This window comes from Pristis pectinata, chromosome 17 (assembly GCF_009764475.1).
Source record: "Pristis pectinata isolate sPriPec2 chromosome 17, sPriPec2.1.pri, whole genome shotgun sequence".
Classification (NCBI taxonomy): domain Eukaryota; kingdom Metazoa; phylum Chordata; class Chondrichthyes; order Rhinopristiformes; family Pristidae; genus Pristis; species Pristis pectinata.
The window spans coordinates 5,791,357-5,818,696 of NC_067421.1; the positions used below are offsets into that span (position 1 = coordinate 5,791,357).

General features: G+C 49.6%; 1 protein-coding gene and 5 non-coding genes across 6 annotated transcripts in view; 3 read left to right on the forward strand and 3 right to left on the reverse strand.

Annotated features, from left to right (window-relative positions):
• Positions 1-3,844: 3,844 nt before the first annotated feature.
• trnae-uuc (transfer RNA glutamic acid (anticodon UUC)) lies at positions 3,845-3,916 on the forward strand. The gene has a single exon. It is a non-coding gene; the product is annotated as a tRNA-Glu (tRNA).
• Positions 3,917-7,991: 4,075 nt separating this feature from the next.
• trnae-uuc (transfer RNA glutamic acid (anticodon UUC)) lies at positions 7,992-8,063 on the forward strand. The gene has a single exon. It is a non-coding gene; the product is annotated as a tRNA-Glu (tRNA).
• Positions 8,064-10,087: 2,024 nt separating this feature from the next.
• On the forward strand, positions 10,088-10,159 carry trnae-uuc (transfer RNA glutamic acid (anticodon UUC)). The gene has a single exon. It is a non-coding gene; the product is annotated as a tRNA-Glu (tRNA).
• Positions 10,160-13,592: 3,433 nt separating this feature from the next.
• Positions 13,593-13,664, reverse strand: trnae-uuc (transfer RNA glutamic acid (anticodon UUC)). The gene has a single exon. It is a non-coding gene; the product is annotated as a tRNA-Glu (tRNA).
• A 4,407-nt stretch (positions 13,665-18,071) lies between these two features.
• Positions 18,072-18,143, reverse strand: trnae-uuc (transfer RNA glutamic acid (anticodon UUC)). The gene has a single exon. It is a non-coding gene; the product is annotated as a tRNA-Glu (tRNA).
• A 7,194-nt stretch (positions 18,144-25,337) lies between these two features.
• LOC127579594 (adenylate cyclase, terminal-differentiation specific-like) overlaps positions 25,338-27,340 on the reverse strand; it is a 34,803-nt gene continuing 32,800 nt past the window's right edge. Inside the window, exon 6 of the mRNA XM_052032485.1 lies at positions 25,338-27,176. Coding sequence (XP_051888445.1) covers positions 26,427-27,176 — 750 coding nt within the window. The 3' untranslated portion in view covers positions 25,338-26,426. The remainder of the gene's footprint in view (positions 27,177-27,340) is intronic.

Consider the following 27,340-nt stretch of genomic DNA (forward strand, 5'->3'; position numbering starts at 1 on the left):
CTTGGAGGGCAGAAGAATGAGGGGAGATATGATAGAGGTTTACAAAATGATGAGGGGCATAGATAGAGTTCATGCAAGTAGGTTCTTTCCACCTAGATTAGGAGAGATAAGTACGAGAGGACAGGGCTTTAGGGTGAAAGGGGAAAGGTTTAGGGGAAGATTAGGGGGAACTTCTTCACTCAAAGAGTGGTGGGAATGTGGAACGGGCTGCCATCTAATGTAGTAAATGCGTGCTCACTCTTAACTTTTAAGAGAAAATTGGATAGATACGTGGACAAGAGAGGTCTGGAAGGTATAGGCTGGGGGCAGGTAAATGACACAAGCAGAATAATGTTCCGGCACAGACTAGAAGGGCTGAATGGCCTGTTTTCTGTGCTGTGGTTTTCTATGGTTCTACTCAATGTGGTTTTATGAAAGGCGCGGCAACCTTGAGGGATCTATGGACCTGGCCCCTAAGATCCCTCTGTTCCTCCATGCTGCTAAGAGATCTGCCATTAACCCTGTATTCTGCCTTCAAGTTCGATCTCCCGAAGTGTATCACTTCACACTTTCCCGGGTTTAACTCCATCTGCCACTTCTCAGCCCAGCTCTGCATTCTATCAATATCCTGTTGTAATCTAAAGCAACCTACACTATCCACAACACCACCAACCTTTGTATCATCAGCAAACTTACTAACCCACCCTTCCACATCATCCAACTCATTTATAAATATCACAAAGAGCAGGGGGGTCCTAGAACAGATCCCAGTGGAACACCACTGGTCACCGACCTCCAGGCCGAATGCACTCCATCTACCACAACCCTCTGCCTTTTATGGCGAGCCAATTCTGAACCCATACGGCCAAGTTCCCCTGGATCCCATGTCTCCTGACTTTCTTAATGAGCCTTCCATGAGAAACCTGGTCAAACACCTTACTAAAGTCCACGTACACCACATCCACTGCTCGACCGTCATCAATGTGATTTATCACATCCTCAAAAAATTCAATCAAGCTCGTGAGGCACAACCTGCCCCTCACAAAGCCATGCTGACTCTCCCTAATCAGCCTCTGCTTCTCCAAATGCCCATAAATCCTGTCTCTAAGAATCTTCTCCGTAAATTTTCCCACCACTGAAGTAAGACTCACCGGTCTGTAATTCCCAGGGTTATCCCTACTCCATTTCTTAAACAACATTTGCCACCCTCCTATCATCTGGCACTACTCCTGTGGCCACAGAGGACGCAAAGATCATCACCAAAGGCGCATCCATCTCTTCCCTATATTCCTGTTATAACCTTGGATATATCCCGTCCGGCCCCGGTGACATATCCATCCTAATGTTTTTCCAAAGTTCCAGCACATCCTCTTTCCTCACGTCGACATGCCCGAGCTTATCAGCCTGTCGTACGCCATCCTCACAAACATCAAGGGCTCTCTCTCTCTGGTGAATACTATCAGCCAGGGGACTGGGAAGATTTTAGGATCCAGCAGGGAAAGACTAAGAAGGTCATAAGAAGGGAGAGAATTGATCTTGAGGGACAACCTGTGTGTAATATCAAAACATGCAGTAAGAGTTTCTATGGAGATATAAGTAGGAAGGCTCTCGGGTAAGTGTGGGGAACGAGACCGATGAATTGGTAACAGGAAACAAAGAAGTGGCAGGTATGCAAAATCATTTTTGTCTTCACCATGCAGGACACCAAAAATATCCCCAAGGTAACAGATGGGCTAATGTCAAATGACGTGGAGGAAGCTGTAAAATCCCCAATCACAGGCGATAAGTATTAGAGAAACACATTAGGCAAAATGTTGACAGATCCCCAGGACCTGAAGGGGTTTAATGGAAGTGGTTGCAGATGACCCAAGGCATGTTGGCAAACGGGATCCAACGATAGCTGGTGACGGGAAGCAGAGACAGTGGTGGATGGGTGTCTGTCTGACTGGAAGCCTGTACCCAGTGGTGTACCACAGCGATGGGTGCTGGGGCCTTTGTTGTCTGGAATATGTGTATATAAATGACTTGGTTAAGAATGTGGGTGGTGTGATTAGTAAGTTTGCAGATGGCGTAAAAATTGGTATTTCTTGTCTTTGAAGAAGGTTGTCTAAGGATACAGGGGGACATCGATCAGCTGGAAAGTTGGGCGGAGAGGTGGCAGATGGAATTTAAACCAGACAAGTGTGAGGTAATGCACTTTGGGAGATCAAGTTCTGGTAGGACATATGGAGTAAATGGCAGGGAGCTTAGAAGGTTTCGTAAGATAAGATAAGATAAGATCTGTTTATTAGTACAACGTACATCAAAACACACAGTGAAATGCATCTTTTGCGTAGACTTTTCGGGGAGCAGCCCGCAAGTGTCGCCATGCTTCTGGTGCCAACATAGCACGCCCACAACTTCCTAACCCGTACGTCTTTGGAATGTGGGAGGAAACCGTTGCACACGGAGGAAACCCACGCTGACACGGGGAGAATGTACAAACTCGTTACAGATGGCGGCTAGATTTGAACCCGGGTCACTAACAATGCAAAACAATACGCTAACCGCTACATGAACGTGCCTTTGGGCTGCAAGTCTATAGCTCGCTGGAAGTCACAACACAAGTGGATAGGGTAGTGAAGAGGGCATTTGGTGTGCTTGCCTTCATAGGCCAAGGCATTGAGTAGAAGAATTGGGACGTCATGTCACTGTGCAAAACATTGGTGAGACTGCACTTGGAGTATTGTGTACTGTTCTGGTCCAAACACTACAGGAAGGGGTGGTAGCAATGGACAGAGTGCAGAAGAGATTCACCAGGGTGTTGCCTGGAATGGAGGGCTGTGGGTATAGGGAGAGATTGGACAGGCTGGGTTTGTTCTCACTGGAACGTAGGAGGCTGAGGGGTGACCTTACAGAGGTTTATAACATAGTGATGGGCACAGATAGGATAAATAGTAAGCATCTTTATCTCCTGAGTGTAGGAGTCTAGAAGTGGAGGGCACAGATTTCAGGTGAGAGGGGAGAACTTTAAAAGAGATCTGAGGAGTAAGTCTTCCACGGAGGGTGGTGGGTGTGTGGAACGAGCTGCAGGAAGAGGTAGTGAGGCGGGTACAGGTACAACATTTAGAAGGATTTGGACACGTACTTGTATTGGAAAGGAGCAGAGGGATACGTGCCTAATGGGGGCAAAGTGGATTAGTTTCGATGGGCATCAAATTGGGCACGGATGAGGTGGATTGGAAGGCTGCTGTACATTGTGCCTATTGGTTGAAATTTCTCAGAAGTCGCTAACTTATGGGAGACCAGACGATTGGAAAACAGCCAATGGGATTCACTTGTTCGAAAAGGAAGACAGACGGATGGGTAACTACAGGGCAATTGGTTTAACATCTCTTGTTGGAGTCAATAATCGAAGAAGAAATAAGTAATCATTTCGGAAAGCTGAATATAAACAAACCGACTCAATGTGGTTTTATGAAAGGCAATTGATGTTTCACAAATTTGCTTAAGTACTTTGAGGATGTGACAGGGAGAATTGATCGGGAGGTGTGGAGTTAATTGATAGTGGGGTGCAGAGTATCTAGATTTCCCAAAGGCATTTGACAAGGTGCCACGTCAAGGTCCCTGCTGCATAAGAGTCCAAGGGATTGTCGGAAGTATGAAAACTGGATCTCACATGGAAAACACAGTTGGAATGGGCCCATTTCAGGCGGGACTGAAGTTCCCCGTGAAGTTCAGAGGGATCTCGGTGTTCTAGTGCACAGATCACAAACAGTTAACAGGCAGGTCCGATGAGCATTGTGAAGGGGCTGGAGTTTAAGAACAGGGAGGATTTATTACACTTGTACAGGGGGTTGGTGAGGCTACACCTGGAATACCAATCTCCCATATGGTCTAGCGGTTAGGATTCCTGGTTTTCACCCAGGCGGCCCGGGTTCGACTCCCGGTATGGGAATTGAAACTTTTACAGGCACTGTAGTGTAGTGCTTAGTGAAACGCTATTACAATGCCAGCGACACAGGTTCAATTCCGGCCGCTGTATGGAAGGAGTTTGTAATGGTGTGAAGGTGTTGTCTAAGGTGCACTCGGAAAATAAATTATGGGATGAGCAGAGGCAGATGTTGGAACAGCTGGTCCATAACACTCAGCAGCAATTTATCCCAATTAGGAAGAGGGATTCCGTGAGAAAGAGGCACAATTGTGGTCAACAAGGAGAATGTTAAATTGAAAGGTCTATTCAAAGTGGCAAGGGCTGGTAGAATAGAATACAATAGACTAGAACATTACTGCACATTACAGGCCCTTCGGCCCACAATGTTGTGCCGGCATTTTATCCTGCTCTAAGATCTAACTAACCCTTCCCTCCCATATAGCCCTCCGTTTCTCTATCATTCATGTATCTATCTAAAAGTCTCTACAATGTCCCTAATGTATCTGCCCCGCAACCTCTGCCAGCAGAGCGTTCCACACACCCACCACTCTCTGTGTAAAAAAAAACTTACCCCTGACATCCCTCTTATGCCTTCCTCCAATCACCTTAAAATTATGTCCCCTCGTGTTAGCCGTGGTCACCCTGGGAAAAAGTCTCTGACTTTGACACTGACTTACCAGCATCCTGGTAAATTTCCTCTGCATCCTCTCTGAAGCTTCCACATCCTATAAAGAGGCAACCAGAATTGAACACAATACTCCAATTGTGGTCTAACCAGAGTTCTATAGAGCTGCAACATTACCTTACAGCTCTCGAACTCAATACCACGACTAATGAGAGCTAACACACCATGTGCCTTTTTAACGACCCTATTGACATGCGTGGCAACCTTCAGAGATCTATGGACCTGGAAATCAAGACCCCTCTGTTCCTACACACTGCTGAGACTCATGCCATTAACCCTGTATTCTGCCTTCAAATTCAATCTCCCGAAAATTACTAACCCACCCTTCCACATGCTCATCCAAGTCATTTATAAGTATCACAAAGAGCAGTGGGCGAGCCAATTCTGAATCAACACAGTAAAGTTCCCCTCGATCCCATGTCTCCTGACGTTCTGAATGAGCCTTCCATGAGGAACCTTGTCAAACACCTTACTAAAGTCCATGTACACCACATCCACTGCTCTACCTTCATCAATGTGCTTTGTCACATCCTCAAATAATTCAGTAAGGCTCGTGAGGCACGAACCTGCCCCTCACAAAGCCATACTGACTGTCAGTAATCAGCCTATGCTTCTCCAAACACCCATAAATCTTGTCTCAAATAATCTTCTCCAGTAATTTGCCCACCACTGAAGTAAGACTCACTGGTCTGTAATTCCAGGGGTTATCCTACTCGCTTTCTTAAACAAAGGAGCAACATTTGCCACCCTCCAATCATCTGGCACTACTCCTGTGGCCACAGAGGACGCAAAGATCATCACCAAAGGCGCAGTCATTTCTTCGCTATCTTCCTGTAAAACCTTGGATATATCCCATCTGGCCCCGGTGACTTATCCATCCTAATGTTTTCCAAAGTTCCAGCACATCCCCTTTCCTCACATCGACATGCCCGAGCGTATCAGCCTGTCGTACACCATCCTCACAAAAGTCAACGTCTCTCTCTCCCTGGTGAATACTGTCAGCCAGGGGACTGGGAAGATTTTAGGATCCAGCAGAGAAAGACTAAGAAGGTCATAAGAAGGGAGAGAATTGATCTTGAGGGACAACCTGTGTGTAATATCAAAACACGCAGTAAGAGTTTCTATGGATATAAGTAGGAAGGTGGTGGCTCGGGTAAGTGTGGGGAACGAGGCTGGTGAATTAGTAACAGGAAACAAGGAAATGGCAGGGATGCAAAATCATTTTTGTCTTAACCGTGGGGGACACCAAAAATATCCCGAAGGTAACAGATGGGCTAATGTCAAACGACCTGGAGGAAGCTGTAAAATGCCCAATCACAGGCGATAAGTATTAGAGAAAAGGCGGACAGATCCCCAGGACCTGAAGGGTTTTAAAGGAAGTGGTTACAGATGAACCAAGGCATGTTGGCAAACGGGATCCAACGTTAGCTGGTGACGGGAAGCAGAGGCAGTGGTGGACGGGTGTCTGTCTGACTGGAAAGCTGCAACCAGTGGTGTACCACAGCGATGGGTGCTGGGACCTTTGTTGTCTGGAATATGTATATATAAATGACTTGGTTAAGAATGTGGGTGGTGTGATTAGTAAGTTTGCAGATGGCGTAAAAATTGGTAGTTCTAGACCATGAAGAAGGTTTTCTAAGAATACAGGAGGATATCGATCAGCTGGAAAGTTGGGCGGGGAGGTGGCAGATGAAATTTAAACCAGACAAGTGTGAGGTAATGCACTTTGGGAGATGAAGTTCTGGTAGGACATATGGAGTAAATGGCAGGGAGCTTCGAAGGTTTCGTAAGATAAGATAAGATAAGATAAGATATGATAAGATAAGATAAGATAAGATAAGATTTCTTTATCAGTCACACGTACATCAAAACACACAGTGAAATGCATCTTCTGCGTAGAGTGTTCTGGGGACAGCCCGCAAGTGTCGCCACGCTTCCGGCGCCAACATAGCATGCCCACAACTTACTAACCCATAAGTCTTTGGAATGTGGGAGGAAATCGAAGCACCCGGAGGAACCCACGCAGAGACAGGGAGAACGTACAAACTCCTTACAGACAGCAGCTGGATTTGAATCCGGGTCACTAGCACTCTAAAACATTACGCTAACCGCAACACTATTGTGCCTTTGGGGTGCAAGTCTATAGCTCGCTGAAAGTGCAACACAAGTGGATAGGGTAGTGAAGAGGGCATTTGGTGTGCTTGCCTTCATAGGCCAAGGCATTGAGTAGAAGAATTGGGACGTCATGTGGTCACTGTGCAAAACATTGGTTAGACTGCACTTGGAGTATTGTGTACAGTTCTGGTCCCCACACTACAGGAAGGGGTGGGAGCAATGGACAGAGTGCAGAAGAGATTCACCTGAGTGTTGTCTGGAATGGAGGGCTGTGGGTATAGGGAGAGTTTGGACAGGCTGGGTTTGTTCTCACTGGAACGTAGGAGGCTGAGGGGTGACCTTACAGAGGTTGATAGCATGGTGATGGGCACAGATAGGATAAATAGTAAGGATCTTTATCCCCTGGGCGTAGGAGTCGAGAAGAGGAGGGCACAGGTTTAAGGTGAGAGGGGAGAACTTTAAAGGAGATCTGAGGGGTAAGTCTTCCACAGAGGCTGGTGGGTGTGTGGAACGAGCTGCCATAAGAGGTAGTGAGGCGGGTACAGGTACATCATTTCGAAGACATTTGGACACGCACTTGTATTGGAAAGGAACAGAGGGATATGGGCCTCAGATGCGGAAATGCGCATCGTGTTAAGTATGGATGAGGTGGATTGGAAGGGCGCTGTACATTGGACCTATTGCTTGAAATTTCTCGAAAGTCGCTAAATTCTGGGAGACCAGAAGATTGGAAAACAGCCAATGGGATTCACTTGTTCGAAAAGGAAGACCGACGGATGGGTAACTACAGGGCAATTGGTTTAACATCTATTCTTGGAGTCAATAATCAAAGATGAAATAAGTAATCATTTAGGAAAGCTGAATATAATCAAACTACTCAATGTGGTTTTATGAAAGGCAAATCATGTTTGACAAATTTGCTTAAATTCTTTGAGGATGTGACAGGGAGAATTGATGGGGAGGTGTGGAGTTAATTGATAGGGTGGTGTAGAGTATGTAGATTTCCAAAAGGCATTTGACAAGGTGCCACGTGAAGGTGCCTGCTGTATAAGAGTCCAAGGGATTGTCGGAAGTATGAAAACTGGATCTCACATGGAAAACACAGTTGGAATGGGCCCATTTCAGGCTGGAGTGAAGTTCCCCGTGAAGTTCAGACGGATCTCGGTGTTCTAGTGCACAGATCACAAACAGTTAACAGGCAGGTCCCATGAGCATTGCGAAGGGTCTGGAGTTTAAGAACAGGGAGGATTTATTACACTTGTACAGGGGGTTGGTGAGGCTACACCTGGAATACCAATCTCCCATATGGTCTAGCGGTTAGGATTCCTGGTTTTCACCCAGGCGGCCCGGGTTCGACTCCCGGTATGGGAATTGAAACTTTTACAGGCACTGTAGTGTAGTGCTTAGTGAAACGCTATTACAATGCCAGCGATGCAGGTTTAATTCCGGCCGCTCTGTGGAAGGAGTTTGTAATGGTGTGAAGGTGTTGTCTAAGGTGGACTGGGAAAATAAATTATGGGATGACCAGTGGCAGATGTTGGAACAGCAGGTCTACAACACTCAGCAGCAATTTATCCCAGTTAGGAAGAGGGATTCCGTGAGAAAGAGGCACAATTGTGGTCAACAAGGAGAATGTTAAATTGAAAGGTTTATTCAAAGTGGCAAGGGCTGGTGGTAGAATAGAATACAATAGACTAGAACATTACAGCAGAGTGCAGGCACTTCGGCCCACAATGTTGTGCCGACATTTTATCCTGCTCTGTCTAACCCTTCCCTCCCACATGGTCTCCCATTTCTCTGTCATTCATGTGTCTATAGACAATAGAACAATACAGCACAATACAGGCCCTTCGGCCCACCATGTTGTGGTGACCCTTAAACCACACCTAAGACTATCTAAACCCTTCCTCCCACATATCCCTATCTTAGATTCCTCCATATGGTAATCTAACAATCTCTTGAACTTGACCAACGTATCAGCCTCCACCACCCCCCCAGGCAGCGCATTCCATGCACCAACCACTCTCTGGGTGAAAAACCTCCCTCTGACATCTCTCTTGAACTTCCCACTCTTTACCTTAAAGCCATGTCCTCTTGTATTGAGCATTGGTGCCCAGGAAAGAGGCGCTGGCTGTGCACTTTATCTATTCCTCTTAATAGTTTGTATACCTCTATCATGTCTCCCCTCATCCTCCTCCTCTCCAATGAGTAAAGCCCTAGCTCTTTTAGTCTCTCATCATAGTGCATACTCTCTAATCCAGGCAGCATCCTGGTAAATCTCCTCTGCACCCTTTCCAACGCCTCCACATCCTTCCTATAATGAGGAGACCAGAACTGGACACAGTACTCCAAGTGTGGTCTAAACAGAGTTTTATAGAGCTGCAACATTACCTCACAGCTCTTGAACTCAATACCCCGACTAATGAAAGCTAACACACCATATGCCTTCTTAATAACCCTATCGACCTGCGGAGCAACCTTGAAGCATCTATAGACCTGGACCCCAAGATCCCTCTGTTCCTCCACACTGCTAAAAGAGTCCTGACATTAACCTTGTATTCTGCCTTCAAATTTGGTCTCCCAAAGTGTATCAGTTAACAGTGGCCGGTTAGTAAGGTGGGTACATTTATACCATTTGGAAGGCATTTGGACACGTAATTGTATTGGAAAGGAGCAGAGGGCTACGGGCCTAATGTAGGCAAACAGGATTAGCATAGATGAGCATCACGTTGGGCACAGATGAGGTGGATTGCAAGGGTGCTGTACATTGGACCTATTGGTTGAAATTTCTCAAGAGTCTCTAAATTCTGGCAGACCAGAAGACTGCAAAAAAGCCAGTGGGATTCCCTTGTTCGAAAAGGAGGATAGACAGATGGGTAACTATTGGGTAACTGGTTTAACATCTATTGTTGGAGTCAATAATCAAAGAGGAAATAAGTAATCATTTAGGAAAGCTGAATATAATCAAACTACTGAATGTGGTTTTATGAAAGGCAAATCATGTTTGACAAATTAGCTTAAATTCTTTGAGGATGTGACAGGGAGAATTGATCGGGAGGTGTGGAGTTAATTGATAGTCGGGTGTAGAGTATCTAGATTTCCAAAAGGCATTTGACAAGGTGCCACGTCAAGGTCCCTGCTGCATAAGAGTCCAAGCGATTGTCGGAAGTATGAAAACTGGATCTCACATGGAAAACACAGTTGGAATGGGCCCATTTCAGGCTGGAGTGAAGTTCCCCGTGAAGTTCAGAGGGATCTCGGTGTTCTAGTGCACAGATCACAAACAGTTAACAGGCAGGTCCGATGAGCATTGTGAAGGGACTGGAGTTTAAGAACAGGGAGGTTTTATTACACTTGTACAAGGGGTTGGTGAGGCTACACCTGGAATACCAATCTCCCATATGGTCTAGCGGTTAGGATTCCTGGTTTTCACCCAGGCGGCCCGGGTTCGACTCCCGGTATGGGAATTGAAACTTTTACAGGCACTGTAGTGTAGTGCTTAGTGAAACGCTATTACAATGCCAGCGACACAGGTTCAATTCCGGCCGCTGTCTGGAAGGAGTTTGTAATGGTGTGAAGGTGTTGTCTCAGGTGGACTCGGTAAATAAATTATGGGATGACCAGTGGCAGATGTTGGAACAGCTGATCCATAACACTCAGCAGCAATTTATCCCAGTTAGGAAGAGGGATTCCGTGAGAAAGAGGCACAATTGTGGTCAACAAGGATGATGTTAAATTGAAAGGTTTATTCAAAGTGGCAAGGGCTGGTGGTATAATAGAATAGAACATTACAGCTCAGAACAGGCCCTTCGGCCCACAAAGTTGTGCCCACTTTTTATCCTGCTCGAAGATCTATCTAACCCTTCCCTCCCACATAGCCCTCCATTTCTCTATCATTCATGTGTCTATCTAAGAGTCTCTTCAATGTCCCTAATGTATCTGCCCCCACAACCTCTGCCGGCAGTGCGTTCCACACACCCACCACTCTCTGTGCAAGAAAGAAACTTACCCCTGACATCCTCCTTATACCTTCCTCCAATCACAAAATTATGTCCCTTCGTGTTAGCCATGGTCACCCTGGGAAAAAGTCTCTGACTGTCCACTCGATCTAAGCCTCTTATCATCTTGTACACCTCTATCAAGTCACCTCTCATCCTCCTTCTCTCCAAAGAGAACAGCCCGAGCTCACTCAACCTATCCTCATAAGACATGATCGCCAATCCAGGAAGCATCCTGGTAAATCTCCTCTGCACCCTCTCTAAAGCTTCCTCATCCTTCCTATAAAGAGGCAACCAGAATTGAACACAATACTCCATGTGGTCTAACCAGACTTCTATAGAGCTGCCACATTACTCCACAGCTCTTGAACTCAATACCCCCACTAATGAAAGCTAACACACCATACGCCTTCTTAACGACCCTATGGACATGCGTGGCAACCTTGACAGATCTATGGACCTGGACCCCAAGACCCCTCTGTTCCTCCACACTGCTAAGATTCCTGCCATTAACCCTGTATTCTGCCTTGAAATTCAATCTCCCGAAACTTACTAACCCACCCTTCCACATCCTCATCCAAGACATTTATAAATACCACAAAGAGCAGGGGGTCACAAAACAGATCCCTGTGGAACACCACTGGTCACCGACCTCCAGACAGAATACACTCCATCTACCACCACCCTCTGTCGTCTATGGGCGAGCCAATTCTGAATCAACACAGCCAAGTTCCCCTGGATCCCATGTCTCCGGACTTTCTGAATGAGCCTTCCATGAGGAATCCTGTCAAACACCTTACTAAAGTCCATGTACACCACATCCACTGCTCTACCTTCATCAATGTGCTTTGTCACATCCTCAAATAATTCAATCAGGCTCGTGAGGCACGACCTGCCCCTCACAAAGCCATGCTGACTGTCCCTAATCAGCCTATGCTTCGCTAAATGCCCACAAATCCTGTCTCTAAGAATCTTCTCCAGTAATTTGCCCACCACTGAAGTAAGACTCACTGGGCTGTAATTCCCAGGTTTATCCCTACTCCCTTTCTTAAACAAAGGAACAACATTTACCACCCTCCAATTATCTAGCACTATTCCTGTGGCCAGCAAGGATACAAAGATCATCGCCAAAGGCTCAGCAATCTCTTCCCTCACTTCTGGTATAACCTTGGATATCTCCTGTTCGGCCCCGGTGACTTATGCATCCTAATGTTTTTCAAAAGTTCCAGCACATCTTCTTTCCTCACGTCGACATGCCCGAGCGTATCAGCCTGTCGTACTCCATCCTCACAAATGTCAAGGTCTCTCTCTCTATCTCTGGTGAATGCTTTCGGCCACGGGACTGGGAAGATTTTAGGATCCAGCAGCGAAAGACTAAGAAGGTCATAAGAAGGGAGAGAATTGATCTTGAGGGACAACCTGTGTGTAATATCAAAACAAACAGTAAGAGTTTCTATGGAGATATAAGTAGGAAGGCGGTGGCTCGGGTAAGTGTGGGAAACGAGGACGGTGAATCCCAATGGCTGTGTTCTAGTCGTCTGGTCTCCCAGAATTTAGACACTTTTGAGAAATTTCAACCAATAGGTCCAATGTACAGCGCCCTTCCAATCCACCTCATCCGTGCCCAATGTGATGCCCATCTATGCTAATCCCATTTGCCCGCATTAGGCCCGTATCCGTCTGTTCCTTTCCAATACAAGTACGTGTCCAAATGTCTTCTAATTGTTGTACCTGTACCCGCCTCACTACCTCTTCCGGCAGCTCGTACCACACACCCACCACCCTCTGTGGAAGACTAACCCCTCAGATATCCTTTAAAGTTCTCCCCTCTCACCTTAAATCTATGCCCTCTACTTCTCGACTCCTACGCCCAGGGGATAAAGATCCTTACTATTTATCCTATCTGTGCCCATCACTATGTTATAAATCTCTGTAAGGTCACCCCTCAGCCTCCTACGTTCCAGTGAGAACAAACCCAGCCTGTCCAATCTCTCCCTATACCTACATCCCTCCATTCCAGGCAACACCCTGGTGAATCTCTTCTGCACTCTGTCCATTGCTACCACCCCTTCCTGCAGTGTGGGGTCCAGAACTGTACACAATACTCCAAGTGCACTCTAACCAATGTTTTGCACAGTGACAACATGACGTCCCATTTCATCTACTCAATGCCTTGGCCTATGAAGGCAAGCACACCAAATGCCCTCTTCACTACCCTATCCACTTGTGTTGCCACTTTCAGCGGCTATAGACTTGCACCCCAAAGGAACGGTAGTGTAGTGGTTAGCGTAATGCTTTACAGTGCTAGTGACCCGGGTTCAAATCCAGCCGCTGTCTGTAAGGAGTTTGTACGTTCTCCCCGTAATGCGTGTGTTTCCTCCGGGTGCTCTGGTTTCCTCCCACGGTGAAGACAGAAATGATTTTGCATACCTGCCATTTCTTTGTTTCCTGTTACTAATTCACCGGCCTCATTCCCCACACTTACCCGAGCCACCGCCTTCCTACTTATATCTCCATAGAAACTCTGACTGTATGTTTTGATATTACACACAGGCCTGTAGTGTGCTGTAATGTTCTAGTCTATTGTATTCTATTCCACCACCAGCCCTTGCCACTTTGAATAAACCTTTCAATTTAACATTCTCCTTGTTGACCACAATTGTGCCTCTTTCTCACGGAATCCCTCTTCCTAACTGGGATAAATTGCTGCTGAGTGTTATGGACCAGCTGTTCCAACATCTGCCACTGCTCATCCCGTAATTTATTTTCCGAGTCCACCTTAGACAACACCTTCACACCATTACAAACTCCTTCCAGACAGCGGCCGGAATTAAACCTGTGTCGCTGGCATTGTAATAGCGTTTCACTAAGCACTACACTACAGTGCCTGTAAAAGTTTCAATTCCCATACCGGGAGTCGAACCCGGGCCGCCTGGGTGAAAACCAGGAATCCTAACCGCTAGACCATATGGGAGATGGGTATTCCAGGTGTAGCCTCACCAACCCCTTGTACAAGTGTAATAAATCCTCCCTGTTCTTAAACTCCAGACCCTTCACAATGCTCATGGGACCTGCCTGTTAACTGTTTGTGATCTGTGCACGAGAACACCGAGATCCCTCTGAACTTCACGGGGAACTTCAGTCCCGCCTGAAATGGGCCCATTCCAACTGTGTTTTCCATGTGAAATCAAGTTTTCATACTTCCGACAATCCCTTGGACTCTTATACAGCAGGCACCTTGACGTGGCACCTTGTCAAATGCCTTTTGGAAATCTAGATACTCTACTCCCGACTATCAATTAACTCCACAACCCCCTATCAATTCTCCCTGTCACATCCTCAAAGAATTTAAGCAAATTTGTCAAACATGATTTGCCTTTCATAAAACCACATTGAGTAGTTTGATTACATTCAGCTTTCCTAAATGATTCCTTATTTCCTCTTTGATTCTTGACTCCAAGATTAGATGTTAAACCAATTGCCCTGTAGTTACCCATCCGTCTGTCTTCCTTTTCGAACAAGTGAATCCCATTGGCTGTTTTCCAGTCTTCTGGTCTCCCAGAATTTAGCGACTTTTGAGAAATTTCAAGCAATAGGTCCAATGTACAGCGCCCTTCCAATCCACCTCATCCGTGCCCAACGTGATGCTCATCTATGCTAATCCCATTTGCCCACATTAGGCCTGTATCCATCTGTTCCTTTCCAATACAAGTGCGTGTCCAAATCCCTTCTAAATGTTTTACCTGTACCCGCCTCACTACATCTTCTGGCAGCTCGTTCCACACACCCACCACCCTCTGTGGAAGACGTATCCCTCAGATCTCCTTTAAAGTTCTCCCCTCTCACCTTAAACCTGTGCCCTCTATTTCTAGACTCCTACGCCCAGGGGATAAAGATCCTTACTATTTATCCTATCTGTGCCCATCACTATGTTATAAACCTCTGTAAGGTCACCCCTCAGCCTCCTACGTTCCAGTGAGAACAAACCCAGCCTGTCCAATCTCTCACGATACCCACAGCCCTCCATACCAGGCAACACCCTGGTGAATCTCTTCTGCACTCTGTCCATTGCTACCACCCCTTCCTGTAGTGTGGGGACCAGAACTGTACACAATACTCCAAGTGCAGTCTAACCAATGTTTTGCACAGCAACAACATGACGTCCCAATTCTTCTACTCAATGCCTTGGCCTATGAAGGCAAGCACACCAAATGCCCTCTTCACTACCCTATCCACTTGTGTTGCCACTTTAAGCAAGCTATAGACTTGCAGCCCAAAGTCACGGTAGTGTAGCGGTTAGCGTAATGCTTTACAGTGCTTGTGACCTGAGTTCAAACCTGGCCTCTGTCTGTAAGGAGTTAGTACCTTCTCCCCGTGTCTGCGTGGGTTTCCTCTGGGTGGTCTGGTTTCCTCCCACATTCCAAAGACGTACGGGTTCAGAAGTTGTGGGCGTGCTATGTTGGTGCCGGAAGCGTGGCGACACTTGCGGGCTGTCCCCCAGAACACTCTATGCTAAAAGATGCATTTCACTGTGTGTTTTCATGTACGTGTGACTGACAAAGGTATTTTACCTTATCTTATCTTACTACCCCTTCTAAGCTCCCTGCCATTTACTCCATATGTCCTACCAGAACTTCATCTCCCAAAGTGCATTACCTCACACTTGTCTGGTTTAAATTCCATCTGCCACCTCTCCGCCCAACTTTCCAGCTGATCGATGTCCCCCTCTATCCTCAGACAACCTTCTTCACAGCCTAGAACTACTAATTTTTACGCCGTCTGCAAACTTACTAATCACACCACCCACATTCTTAACCAAGTCATTTATATATACATATTCCAGACAACAAAGGTCCCAGCACCCATCGCTGTGGTACACCACTGGTTGCAGGCTTCCAGTCAGACAGACACCCGTCCACCACTGCCTCTGCTTCCCGTCACCAGCTGACGTTGGATCCCTTTTGCCAACATGCCTTGGGTCGTCTGCAACCACTTCCTTTAAACCCCTTCAGGTCCTGGGGATCTGTCCGCCTTTTGCCTCATGAGTTTCTCTAATACTTATCGCCTGTGATTGGGGATTTTACAGCTTCCTCCATGTCATTTGACATTAGCCCATCTGTTACCTTCGGGATATTTTTGGTGTCCCCCATGGTGAAGACAAAAATGATTTTGCACACCTGCCATTTCTTTGTTTCCTGTTACTAATTCACCGGCCTCGTTCCCCACACTTACCCGAGCCACCACCTTCCTACTTATATCTCCATAGAAACTCTAACTGTATGTTTTGATATTACACACAGGTTGTCCCTCAAGATCAATTCTCTCCCTTCTTATGACCTTCTCAGTCTTGCTCTGCTGGATCCTAAAATCTTCCCAGTCCTCTGGCCGACAATATTCACCAGAGAGAGAGTGAGAGAGACCTTGACGTTTGTGAGGATGGCGTATGACAGGCTGATACGCTCGGGCATATCGACGTGAGGAAAGAGGATGTGCGAGAACTTTTGAAAAACATTAGGATAGATAAGTCACTGGGGCCAGACGGGATATATCCAAGGTTTTACGGGATGCGAGGGAAGAGATTTCTGTGCCTTTCGTGATGATCTTTGCATCTTCAGTGGCCTCAGGAGTAGTGCCAGATGATTGGAGGGTGGCAAGTGTTGTTGCTTTGTTTAAGAAAGGGAGTAGGGATAAACCTGGGAATTACAGCCCAGTGAGTCTTACTTCAGTGGTGGCAAAATTACTGGAGAAGATTCTTAGACAGGATTTATGGGCATTTGGAGAAGCATAGGCTGATTAGGGACAGTCAGCATGGCTTTGTGAGGGGCAGGTCGTGCCTCACGAGCCTGATTGAATTCTTTGAGGATGTGACAAAGCACATTGAAGGTTGGGCATTGGAGGTGGTTAACATGGATTTTAGGAAGGTGTTTGACAAGGTTCCTCATGGAGGGCTCATTAAGAAAGTCAGGAGACATGGCATCCAGGGGAACTTGGCCGTGTGGTTTCAGAATTTGCTCGCTCATAGAAGATAGAGTGTGGTGGTAGATGGAGCGTATTCTGCCTGGAGGTCGGTGACCAGTGGTGTTCCACAGGGATCTGTTCTGGAACCCCTGCTCTTTGTGATATTTATAAATGGCTAGCATGAGGATGTGGAAGGGTGGGTTAGTAAGTTTGCTGATGATACAAAGGTTGGTGGTGTTGTGGATAGTGTAGCTTGCTGTAGATTACAACAGGATATTGATAGAATGCAAAGCTGGCTGAGAAGTGACAGATGGAGTTGAACCCGGTAAATTGTGAAGTGATACTCTTCGGGAGATCGATTTTGAAGGCAGAATACAGGGTTAATGGCAGGAGTCTTAGCAGTGTGGAGGAACAGAGGGATCTTGGGATCCAGGTGCATAAATCCCTCAAGGTTGCACGCATGTCCATAGGGTTGTTAAGAAGGCGTGTGGTGTGTTGGTCTTCATTAGTCAGAGTATTGTGTTCAAGAGCTGTGAGGTAATGTTGCAGCTCTATAGAACTCTGGTTAGACCACACTTGGACTATTGTGTTCAATTCTGGTTGCCTCTTTATAGGAAGGATGCAGAAGCTTTAGAAAGGGTGCAGAGGAGGTTTAGCAGAGTGTTGCCTGGATTGGAGGGCATTTCTTACGAGGATAGGTTGTGTGAGCTCGGGCTTTTCACTTTGGAGCGAAGGAGGATGAGAGGAGACTTGATAGAGGTGTACAAGATGATAAGAGGCATAGATCGAGTGGACAGTCAGAGACTTTTTCCCAGGGTGTCCATGGCTAAAACGAGGTGACATAATTTTAAGGTGATTGGCAGAAGGTATAAGGGGGATGTCAGGGGTAAGTTTTTTACGCAGAGAGTGGTGGGTGTGTGGAATGCACTGCCGCAGAGGTTGTGGGGGCAGATACATTAGGGACATTGAAGAGACTCTTAGATAGACACATGAATGATAGAGAAATGGAGGGCTATGTGGGAGGGAAGCGTTAGATAGAGCAGGATAAAATGTCGGCACAGCATCGTGGGCCGAAGGGCCTGTACTGTGCTGTAATGTTCTAGTCTATTGTATTCTATTCTACCAGCCGTTGCCACTTTGAATAAACCTTTCAATTTAACATTCTCCTTGTTGACCACAATTGTGCCTCTTTCTCACGGAATCCCTCTTCCTAACTGGGATAAATTGCTGCTGAGTGTTATGGACCAGCTGTTCCAACATCTGCCACTGCTCATCCCGTAATTTATTTTCCGAGTCCACCTTAGACAACACCTTCACACCATTACAAACTCCTTCCATACAGCGGCTGGAATTGAACCTGTGTCGCTGGCATTGGAATAGCGTTTCACTAACGACTGCACTACAGTGCCTGTAAAAGTTTCAATTCCCATACCGGGAGTCGAACCCGGGCCGCCTGGGTGAAAACCAGGAATCCTAACCGCTAGACCATATGGGAGATGGGTATTCCAGGTGTAGCCTCACCAACCCCCTGTACAAGTGTAATAAATCCTCCCTGTTCTTAAACTCCAGCCCCTTCGCAATGCTCATCGGACCTGCCTGTTAACTGTTTGTGATCTGTGCACTAGAACACCGAGATCCCTCTGAACTTCACGGGGAACTTCACTCCAGCCTGAAATGGGCCCATTCCAACTGTGTTTTCCATGTGACATCCAGTTTTCATACTTCCGACAATCCCTTGGACTCTTATGCAGCAGGGACCTTGACGTAGCACCTTTAAACTTCTCCCCTCTCACCTTAAACCTGTGCCCTCCACTTCTAGACTCCTACGCCCAGGGGATAAAGATCCTTACTATTTATCCTATCTGTGCCCATCACTATGTTATAAACCTCTGTAAGGTCACCCCTCAGCCTCCTACGTTCCAGTGACAACAAACCCAGCCTATCCACTCTCTCCCTATACCCACAGCCCTCCATTCCAGGCAACACCCTGGTGAATCTCTTCCGCACTCTGTCCATTGCTCCCACCCCTTCCTGTAGTGTGGGGACCAGAACTGTACACAATACTCCAAGTGCAGTTTAACCAATGTTTTGCACAGTGACATGACGTCCCAATTCTTCTACTCAATGCCTTGGCCTATGAAGGCAAGCACACCAAATGCCCTCTTCACTACCCTATCCACTTGTGTTGCCACTTTCAGCAAGCTATAGACTTGCAGCCCAAAGGCACGGTAGTGTAGTGGTTAGCGTAATGCTTTACAGTGCTAGTGACCCGGTTTCAAATCTGGCCGCTGTCTGTTTAGGATTTCTTACGTTCTCCCTGTGTCTGTGTGGGTTTCTACCAGGTGCTCCGGTTTCCTCCCACATTCCAAAGACGTACGGATTAGGAAGTTGTGGGCGTGCTATGTTGGCGCTGGAAGCGTGGCGACACTTGCGGGCTGCCCCAGAACACAAAACAACAAGATGCATTTCAGTGTGTGTTTTGATGTACATGTGACTGATAAAGAAATCTTATCTTGTCTTATCTTCCAAACCCTTCTAAGCTCCCTGCCATTTACTCCATATGTCCTACCAGAACTTCATCTCCCAAAGTGCATTACCTCACACTTGTCTGGTTTAAATTCCATCTGCCACCTCTCCGCCCAACTTTCCAGCTGATCGATGTCCCCCTGTAACCTTAGACAACCTTCTTCACGGTCTAGAACTACCAATTTTTACGCCATCTGCAAACTTACTAATCACACCACCCACATTCTTAACCAAGTCATTTATATATACATATTCCAGACAACAAAGGTCCCAGCACCCATCGCTGTGGTACACCACTGGTTGCAGCTTTCCAGTCAGACAGACACCCCTCGACCACTGCCTCTCCTTCCCGTCACCAGTTAACATTGGATCCCGTTTGCTAACATGCCTTGGGTCATCTGCAACCACTTGCTTTAAACCCCTTCAGGTCCTGGGGATCTGTCCGCCTTTTGCCTCATGAGTTTCTCTAATACTTATCGGCTGTGATTGGGGTTTTTACAGCTTCCTCCATGTCATTTGACATTAGCCCATCTGTTACCTTCGGGATATTTTTGGTGTCCCCCACGGTGAAGACAAAAATGATTTTGCATACCTGCCATTTCTTTGTTTCCTGTTACTAATTCACCGGCCTTGTTCCCCACACTTACCCGAGCCACCGCCTTCCTACTTATATCTCCATAGAAACTCTTACTGTTTGTTTTGATATTACACACAGGTTGTCCCTCAAGATCAATTCTCTCCCTTCTTACGACCTTCTTAGTCTTTCTCTTCTGGATCCTAAAGTCTTCCCTGTCCCCTGGCCAACAGTATTCACCAGAGGGAGAGAGACCTTGACGTTTGTGAGGATGGTGTTCGACAGGCTGATACGCTCGGGCATGTCGATGTGAGGAAAGAGGGTGTGCTGGAAATTTTGAAAAACATTAGGATAGATAAGTCACTGGGGCCGGACGGGATATATCCAAGGTTATACCGGAAAGCGAGGGGAGAGATTGCTGCGCCTTTGGCGATGGTCTTTGCGTCCTCAGTGGCCACTGGAGTAGTGCCAGATGATTGCAGGGTGGTAAATGTTGTTCCTTTGTTTAAGAAAGGGAGTAGGAATAACATAAGTTAAGATTTCTTCACAGAACATAGAACATAGAAAAGCTACAGCACAATTCAGGCCTTTCAGCCCTCAAAGTTGTGCTGAACATGTCCCTTCCCTAGAGACCCATAGCCCTCTATTTTTCTCAGGTCCATGTATCTATCTAAAAGTCTCTTAAAATACACTACCGTATCCGCCTCCAGCACCGTTGCCGGCAGCCCATTCCATGCATTCACCACTCTCTGAGTAAAAAACTTACTCCTGACATCTCCTCTGTATCTACTCCCCAGCACCTTAAACCTATGTCCTCTTGTAGCAACTATTTCAGCCCTGGTGAAAAGCCTCTATCTACCCTATGAATGCCTCTCATCATCTTATACACCTCTATCAAGTCCCCCCTCATCCTCCGTCGCTCCAAGGAGAAATGGCCGAGTTACCTCAACCTGCTTTCATAATGCATGCTCCGCAATCCAGGCAGCATCCTTGTGAATCTCCTCTGCACCCTCTCTATGGCTTCCACATCTTTCCTGTAGTGAGGTGACCAGAACTGAGCACAATACTCCAAGTTGGGTCTGACCAGGGTCCTATATAGCTGGAATAATACCTCTCGGCTCCTAAATTCAATTCCAGGATTGATGAAGGACAATACACCATATGCCTTCTTAACCACAGTGTCAACCTGTGCGGCTGCTTTGAGCGTCCTATGGACTTGGACCCCAAGATCCCTTTGATCCTCCACAGTGCCAAGAGTCCTACCATTAATACTATATTCTGCCATCATATTTGACCCACCAAAATGAACCACTTCACACTTATCTGGGTTGAACTGCATCTGCCACTTCTCAGCCCAACTCTGCATCCTACCTATGTCCCTCTGTAACCGCTGACAGCCCCCCATACTATCCACAACACTCCGAACCTTTGTGTCATCTGCAAATTTACTAACCCACCCCTCCACTTCCTCATCCAGGTTGTTACATGTCATTAGTCACATGTACATCGAAACACACAGTGAAATGCATCTTTTGCGTAGAGTGTTCTGGGGGGCAGCCCGCAAGTGTCGCCACGCTTCCGGTGCCAACATAGCACGCCCACAGCTTCCTAACCCGTACGTCTTCGGAATGTGGGAGGAAACCGGAGCACCCGGAGGAAACCCACACAGTCACCGGGAGAACGTACAAACTCCTTACAGACAGCGGCCGGAATTGAACCCCGGTTGCTGGCACTGTAATAGCGTTACGCTAACCGCTACACTATCATGCCTGCCCTGATACCACGTCCGAGATATTTCCTTATTTATGGTCTGCCCTATCGAGAGGTCACATCTGGGGGCCGATAGACTCCCAGCTGTGACTTCTTTCCCCTGTTATTCATGATTTCAACCCAGACCGACCACGTTATAAAAACGTGGGGAAAGGTCGGTTCACTGGGCATGAGGAGTCATCCAGTGGGAGGATGGGCTTTAGTTTCCTGGCTCACGGGTGAGCAATCCAGTAATGGGTGTTACCGCGGTGTTGCATTGCTGCATTACTGCACTGACCGACACACAGGAGGGGGTGGCTGCCCCGTGACAAGATCAACCTTGGTGTTTGAGTTGACACTCCAGATGTCTGGTTTGGTGGACGGCAGAGGACAGGTGGTCTGTGGACCTGGCGTTCGGAGCCTGAGCTGGTTTTAGGGTGGTCTCTCCGGATGTTGTTCTGGGGTCTCTACTGGTCGGGAGGTGGACAGTGATTGAAAGGATATGCAGGGCTGCAGGAGAGACCTGGGGTCTCGCTCCAAGTCAGGTCCCTCAGTGGCCCATCCTCCGGAACCATTCTGTGATTCTCTGTGGTCTCAGGGTTAAGCCTCCTGAAAACTTGAATTTCAGTATCTCTTTACCAGGTATTAATGTCCTGAAAATCGGTATTAATGCCCCGTGTTCTGTTTATACGTGGGCCTTGGATCTTCCTGCTCTGAGGATTGTGCCCAAAGAACAGGTCCGCGGCCAACTTGTTTTGCAAGAGCTGTGTCCGTGGGCTGCTTCACGGAGAGTCCCGGGCAGTCTCGTTCGGAATGAATAGTGCATGACTTTTTCTGACTGAAAGCCATGTGTGACCACAGGGGTGAGTTCATGAATCATGAGTCTAAGTCGGTCGCTGGCTCTGTTGTTGTGGGTTCCTGTCCCAGAGAACCCTCTGTGGTCACATCCCGCACCCTGGGACTGCACAACCTGGCGCCATTGCTCGGACTGAATCCCCACTTGCACATCAACAACATGCTGGGAGGTGCCAGAAACCCTTCCACATTTTCTCGTTAACTACCTTCTGAGCGGCTGAGGCGGGTGCCCAGTGATAGCTGGTTTGCTTCACTGTGCAGTGCACCTCCCTGGGTTGTCTGTGTTACCTCTGCCAGTCCCAGAACTGAGGATGGCCGGTCACTGAATGGAAGATTTACGAGGGCAATGAAAATCAGACCGAGCAGTGGATCAGCAATATTACCAGTTAACCAGCCGGAATCTGGGTCGTCGGTTGCAACTTCACTGGACATCGGAGCCACTTCAGCGGCTGTCTCCTGTCTTTACACTTCCCTCCCCTCCACCTTGCTCCCTCTCAGTCTGCCTCCTTCTGTCATTCACCTGCCACTGTCTCCCAACTCCACTCCCCTCCCCTACCTGCCTGTCATCTTACACCCTCCCTCAGTCCAGCAGTCGCCTCGGGCTCCTGTCTCACCTCTCCCCCTCTCTCTACACCGGCCATCTCCCCTCTCCACTCTCAGTCCTGGTGCAGGGTTTGGACCCCAGACGTCGACCATTCCCCCCCCCCCCCCCCCCACAGATGCTGCTCGACCCGCTGAGTTCCTCCAGCAGATTGTGTGTTGCTCCAGGTTCCACAGTGTCCGCGGTCTCCTGTGTGTCCGTCGGAGCCACTCTCCCCTCTGTGTATCCTCTGTGTTTCATTCCTCAGTGCTCTCCCTCAGCAGACGGTCCCAGGGCGGAGTGCAGGGAGCTGGGTCTTGGCCCAGCAGGTTGAACCCTGTCCTCTGTAAATGCCATGCCCAGCACAGAAAGAGTGATGGACAACAGGGCCGGATCTTCCTGCCCAGGTCCCAGAGTGAAGCCACTGATCTTCACCTCACCCCCTCCCCGTAAGTGATTCAGACCCCAAGGGAAACCTTGAGAGGAGGAAGAAGGGACAATTTTCTGACCCCATGCCTGGGCAACAGCCCGGGAGCAGGTGATGCGGGGGGTAAATGGGGGCTCGAGCTCCATACAGAGGGACAAAGGGATTAATGCATTTCCTAAGCACAACTCACAGAGGTCCCCAACCACGGGTACAGTCAGTGCTCCCTGACCGCAGCTACAGTCGGTGCTCCCCGACCACGGGTACAGTCAGTGCTCCCCGACCACAGGTACAGTCAGTGCTCCCCAACCACGGGTACAGTCGGTGCTCCCTGACCGCGGCTACAGTTGGTGTTCCTGAACCATGGGTACAGTCGGTGCTCCCTAACCGCTGTGTTGGGCCTCACCCCAGCAGTGGAGAAGGCTGAGGGTGGGCAGGTCGGTGTGGGAATGGTCATGGGAAGGGAGGTTGAAATGGCAGGGAACTGGGTGCTGGGGGTGGCCACTGCAGACACAGCGCAGGTGCTCTGCAACCGGTCGCCCAGTCTATGCTTGGACTCAACAGGGCGGAGGAGACCACATGGGGAGCACCTCCGGCTGGGCTGTGGGGAGGTCTCCCTCACTGCCAACACCTCAGCCCCCTGCCCAACCCCTACCCCCACTCTCCAATCCTTGTCGGGGAGGTCCTGGGGCATGTACCGCTCCGTACAACGGGGAAACGATCTTCACCGGTGTGGGATCACTGGGGGTTCCCAGTGTCACACAACAGTGTCACTGCGGGTGTAGTCAATCCGCTCCATGGCAGTGCCCCGTGAGGGTGGCAGCTCGGACCACCGGCTCTGTAACCCAGGGAGGGGCAAACCTCAGCCTCTAGACCGCCCCTGAGCAAAGTCAACGGGAGCCGAGTCCCCGCTCAACACCGAACCCGGGAGGTGAGCTGAAGGGCCCGGTTACGTGGGAGTGAAGGTGCTGAGGACGGCTGCCGATGGACACTGGCCTTTCCTGTTGGGGTCGTGGGCCAGAGGGGTGAGGGGAGGGCAGGAGACGGCCCAGTCCCCTGGGGCTGTGCCACCATGCGCCGGAGAATTCCTTCTCTCCGCTGTGGTCTCACCTCAGGCTTCGCTACAGGGGGAAGACCTGCCCTCCTATTCTGGACACTGTCCTCACCCCAGGGTCAGTTCAGACCGGGGTCCCAGCCTCGGCTCCCTGGAGGTTCAATCACTTGGCCCTGGATGTCGATGTCGTGCATCGTGCATTCTGTCTCCTGAAACCCCACCGGACCAGTCAGGGCCCGATGTACCCCTGGACCAAGTGATCACAGCACTGTGGTCTCCCCCCCCACCCCTCCCACTGAATCTGTGGTCCCCCACCCCTCCCACTGAATCTGTGGTCCCCCACCCCTCCCACTGAATCTGCAGTTCCCATGTCCCCACATCCATCCCCGATCCCCCTCTCTGTCCCCATCCAGACCCCGCTGGGCTGACTGTGGCTGTGGCCCCCCCCCACCCTGGGCTGGGCTCTGTGGGAGTGGGGGGGGGGTGGTGGGTGCCTGGACCGCGGACTGCTGCCCGTGGTGTTCCTGCTGCTGCTCCGAGCTCCGGTCCGGTGAGGAAGGGCCGGCACTCCCACTCTCGCTGTTCCTCGCTGACCCCGGGCGGGTCACTCGAGTGACGGAGTGAAGATCTCCGGGCTAGGTGTTCCGACACTGAGCCTTGCAGCGGGACCATAATGTGGGGGTGCAGGATTAGTCACGGTCCCACCCCGGCTGACCTCCCAGTGCAGTACCGAGGGAGTGATGCACTGTCAGAGGGCGAGAGGTGAACCCGCGTTAGCTGAGCCCTCTGTGGGACGGGGACACCCTGTGCCAACACTGTGCTCCGCTCCCCCTGAGCACAGACAACACCAACAGGCAGGGTTCACGGGCCTCACTGTTTCCGAGCACTCTGACCTCCCCAGCCCAACACCCGGCACAGGGGGGAGGATAAGATAAGATCTCTTTATTAGTCACATGTACATCGAAACACACAGTGAAATGCATCCTTTTGCGTAGAGTGCTCTGGGGGCAGCCCACAAGTGTCGCCACACTTCCGGCGCCAACATAGCACGCCCACAACTTCCTAACCGGGAGGAAACCGGAGCAGGAATCCTGGGTCCAGTGCTCAAATCATAAAGGTAGCCCGTGAACATTCAAACCTAAATGTTAATGAGAACGGCACACAGACATCTAAACGGGAAAATAATAAAAGACAACTTCACACAGAGAGCAGAGCTGGGGACTGGGCTCAGCCACTGCAACAGGAGGCGTGTACCTGCCCCGTGAGGCCTCCCACACTGCCGGCACCTCACACCGCTGCAGTCACCGCAACAGTAAACTGGAGGTCTTGCTCAGTGGGGAGGAGACGGGGGTCAACTCGGGAGGCATTGGAGCCTCCCCCCACACAGAGCTGGAGCAGGTCGCAGGCGCACAACATTGGAATTCAAACAGGGGGCAGCAGTGAGCACATCTGGGTGAATCCAGCTGTTTGTACACACACACACACACACACACAACACACGCACGCACAGGCTAGTGACGTTGACACACAGCTGGCCTTGACAAGGAGTATTGGTGCATCAACCTGGCACCTCCTGTACAGGGAGTTCCTCCAGCCAGGTGGCAGGTCTGCACCACACAACCCACTGGGTCACAGTGACACCTCCTTGGTCCGGTAGTTACCAAAGGCTGACACGTCGGCTGCCTGGCTCAGGTGCGGGGGGTAGGTTGCTGCCCTGCCCGTGGCTGCCACTTCAGCTCACGGCCTTGCAGATTTTAGACCTTAGCCGGATTCCAAATCAAAGTCAGCATTTGCTTCTGTCCTGGAGGGAGCTGACGGGGTGGGATGTCTCCATCTCTGTGAGCCGGCCCTGCTCGAGGAACACCATTCCTGGCCCGGAGCATCACCCCGGCAACCCGGTGGGAAACAGGGAGCTTTGGCAGGCTTCGGTCTGCCGGTGACTCGGGGCTTCTGTCTCCCTCTTTGCTGAAGGGATTTATCAAAGCTCCAGCCTCTCCCTGGCGCCCGCGCACTCAGTCACCTCTGGCAGTGTTGTTGTGCACCGGCCTCCCTCTGCAGCACCTGCCAGGGGCTGCCATCCCCCTCCTGGGATTGGGTAACGTCGCCCGGCTCCTCCTCCTGGGATTGGTTGACCCCCTGCTCCTCCTTCTGGGATTGGGTAACGTCGCCCGGCTCCTCCTCCTGGGATTGGGTAATGTCGCCCGGCTCCTCCTCCTGGGATTGGCTGACCCCCTGCTCCTCCTCCTGGGATTGGGTAACATCGCCCGGCTCCTCCTCCTGGGATTGGCTGACCCCCTGCTCCTCCTCCTGGGATTGGGTAACGTCGCCCGGCTCCTCCTCCTGGGATTGGCTGACCCCCTGCTCCTCCTCCTGGGATTGGGTAACGTCGCCCGGCTCCTCCTCCTGGGATTGGGTAACGTCGCCCGGCTCCTCCTCCTGGGATCGGCTGACCCCCTGCTCCTCCTCCTGGGATTGGGTAACGTCGCCCGGCTCCTCCTCTCGGGATTGGGTAACGTCGCCCGGCTCCTCCTCTTGGGATTGGCTGACCACCCCCTGTACCCCCTCTTGGGATTGGGTAACATCACCCAGCTCCTCCTCTCGGGATTGGCTGACCCCCAGCTGCTCCTCTCGGGATTGGCTGACCCCCTGCTCCTTCTCTCGGTATTGGCTGACCTCCTGCTCCCCCTCTCTGGATTGGCTGATCCACTGCTCCCCCTCTCGGGATTGGCTGACCTCCCCCTGTTCCCCCTCTCGGGATTGGCTGACCTCCCCCTGTTCCCGCTCTCGGGATTGGCTGACCTCCCCCTGCTCCCCCTCTCGGGATTGGCTGACCTCCCCCTGCTCCCCCTCTCGGGATTGGCTGACCTCCCCCTGCTCCCCCTCTCGGGATTGGCTGACCTCCCCCTGCTCCCGGTCTTGGGATTGGCTGA